Here is a 2175-nt window from a genome sequence, read left to right on the forward strand (position 1 = left end):
AAGTTATAGAAATGGGGAAAAAGTGGGATACCACTCTCTTGTAGGTGGTTTATGAAAACAGGTAAAAAAACCTTCTACAACGTGCACAATGTTTATAAGGAATTATAAAGAATGCAGTGCACCGTGGAGGAGCATGCAGTAAGAGAGAATGGCATTATAAACTTAAAGCAGAGTAATCTTTATTTTGTTATAGAGATACTCAATAATTAGATGAAAAAGGTCATTTCATATCACAAATAGTCTACAGCGATAGTCTACACACACCAAAGGCATAAGGATACAATTTCATCTAAAACATAGTAGACACAACAAAGTGTGATTCTTATTACAATACCCCTTTAGATTCAAAGCTTAGCAGACACACCGATGTGTCTTACAAGTTCCAGGGACCCATATGAAACAAAACCATCTTTATTTTTTTTTAGCCAAAACAAACTCAAACTTAAAACATCACAAAATGTAACCAACAAGATTACACAACCATCCAAAACCATTAAGAAATGCAAGTACTTCCAGATTTGGGCTTAACCATTGCCAAACCTTTTCCTTATTTGTTCAACATATTCATAAACCTTCTTCTGGTCAGGAAGAGTCTTGGCCACAGTCTCTTTCTGCAAGCACCTCTTAGCCCATGCAACAATCTTGGGGCACTCTGCCTCTATGTTGAATTCTCCGAAGGTCTCAATTGCATGGAACCAACTGTAGTAGGGGATAAGAGAAAGGTCCACAAAACCAAATGTTTCACCCCCAAAGTAAGGTTTGTCACCAAGCTCTCCCTCCAATATCTTGAAGATTTCAAAGAATTCCTTCTTGCCTGGCTCTTTTTCTTCTCCTTTTGTGAACAATATCTTCCTTACAACTTCAATAACCTACATATTCCACACATTTTACTACCACTTCCCACATATTATATAACGTGCATGAACAATGACATTGACAGTAGTGAATTTCAAATCAAGTCCACTGGGCTAGGAGATTATTTCTTTAAACCTTAGCAAAGGCGGAAGGCCCATATAAGATGCTCTAAGTTGCAGGACATTAATCTTACTCAAATATATTAAATCCGTGGTAAATCAACTTACATTATTGACTGTGGGATAGAAGAACAAGACTCAGTATATTGGACTTAAAATCACTTCTTTTTTTTTTTTTTTTAAATCACAACACTTTCTATGATCTGCTAGAACTCGCAAACTTTAATCATGTTTGGTCAAAATGTCAAATTAAGTACTCGAGTCATCATGTCTAATAGCCATTATAAATAAGACCTGCAAAATACTAAACTCTAATAGAATCTAAACATTAAACGCATAATAAAATATATATATATATATATATATATTTTTTTTTTTTCCAGAGAAATCTGGTGAATCTAACTTAATATTAATCCTAAAAAAAAAATACAAAAACAAAAACAGAAAGTACAAAAGGAAAGAGAGTGAAAAGAAATCGCAGAAAACGTACCTTCTTATCAACAAAATCAGCCCAGAACCTGGAATGAGCTCTCTGGTAAGGATCAATGGGCAGCAATGGACACCTGTCCTTCCAGACCTCATCTATGTACTGAACAATGATGAGGGACTCACACACCGGTTTCCCGTTGTGGATGAGAACTGGGATCTTCTTGTGAATGGGGTTCATCTCTAAAAGCAGAGGACTCTTGTTCCTCAAGTCCTCGTCCTTGTACTCATACTTGATACCCTTCTCAGCCAGAGCAATCCTCACCCTCATCCCAAACATACTGGGCCAGAAATCTAGCAGAACCACCTCGTCCGCCATTGTCAAAGAACTGAAGATATTGAAGCAAAATAGAAAGGGCAGGGATAAGAAAGGAGAGATAAAGAAGTGAGAGATTGTATGCGAAAAGCACTTTAAAGATAGCGTGGATTTATAGTCATAGGCGGCGGTTAATTCGGTATTTCATTAATAAACAAATAAATAATGATGAACTATGACTTTGACTAAAAAGTATTTTGGTACTCCCTAGACTATCTTGTGGAATAATTTTGATTACCGAATTCGTTTTTAGATTCTGGATCCTTTCACAATCCGGTCGATGTCATTGCTTTGCTCATATAATTTTTCACTGTAGCATTGCTTACAGAGTGGGTGTTGCGTCCTTGACTTTTATTTTTTATTTTTTATTTTATCCACTGCGTATGAATTTTATTGTGA

The 2175-nt window shown here is 36.0% G+C and overlaps 1 protein-coding gene across 1 annotated transcript; it reads right to left on the minus strand.

Moving 5' to 3' along the window:
* Nucleotides 1-297: 297 nt before the first annotated feature.
* LOC115983294 (probable glutathione S-transferase) lies at nt 298-1867 on the minus strand. The gene is made up of 2 exons (XM_031105944.1): nt 1465-1867; nt 298-869 (listed from the first exon to the last, which is right to left on the minus strand). Exons 1-2 carry the CDS (start codon nt 1777-1779, stop codon nt 525-527), a joined length of 660 nt encoding a protein of 219 aa, XP_030961804.1. The 5' UTR covers nt 1780-1867; the 3' UTR covers nt 298-524.
* Between the last annotated feature and the right edge of the window lie 308 nt (nt 1868-2175).

The sequence above is a fragment of the Quercus lobata genome, chromosome 4 (genome assembly GCF_001633185.2).
Source record: "Quercus lobata isolate SW786 chromosome 4, ValleyOak3.0 Primary Assembly, whole genome shotgun sequence".
Lineage (NCBI taxonomy): Eukaryota > Viridiplantae > Streptophyta > Magnoliopsida > Fagales > Fagaceae > Quercus > Quercus lobata.

Bases quoted from the DNA above. Each gene is read 5' to 3' on its own strand.
- LOC115983294 (XM_031105944.1), bottom strand. From the start codon at position 1,779: ATGGCGGACGAGGTGGTTCTGCTAGATTTCTGGCCCAGTATGTTTGGG. The intron at 870-1,464 runs GTACGTTTTCTG...TGGAATATGTAG, and splicing joins CTGATTTTGTTGATAAGAAG to GTTATTGAAGTTGTAAGGAA.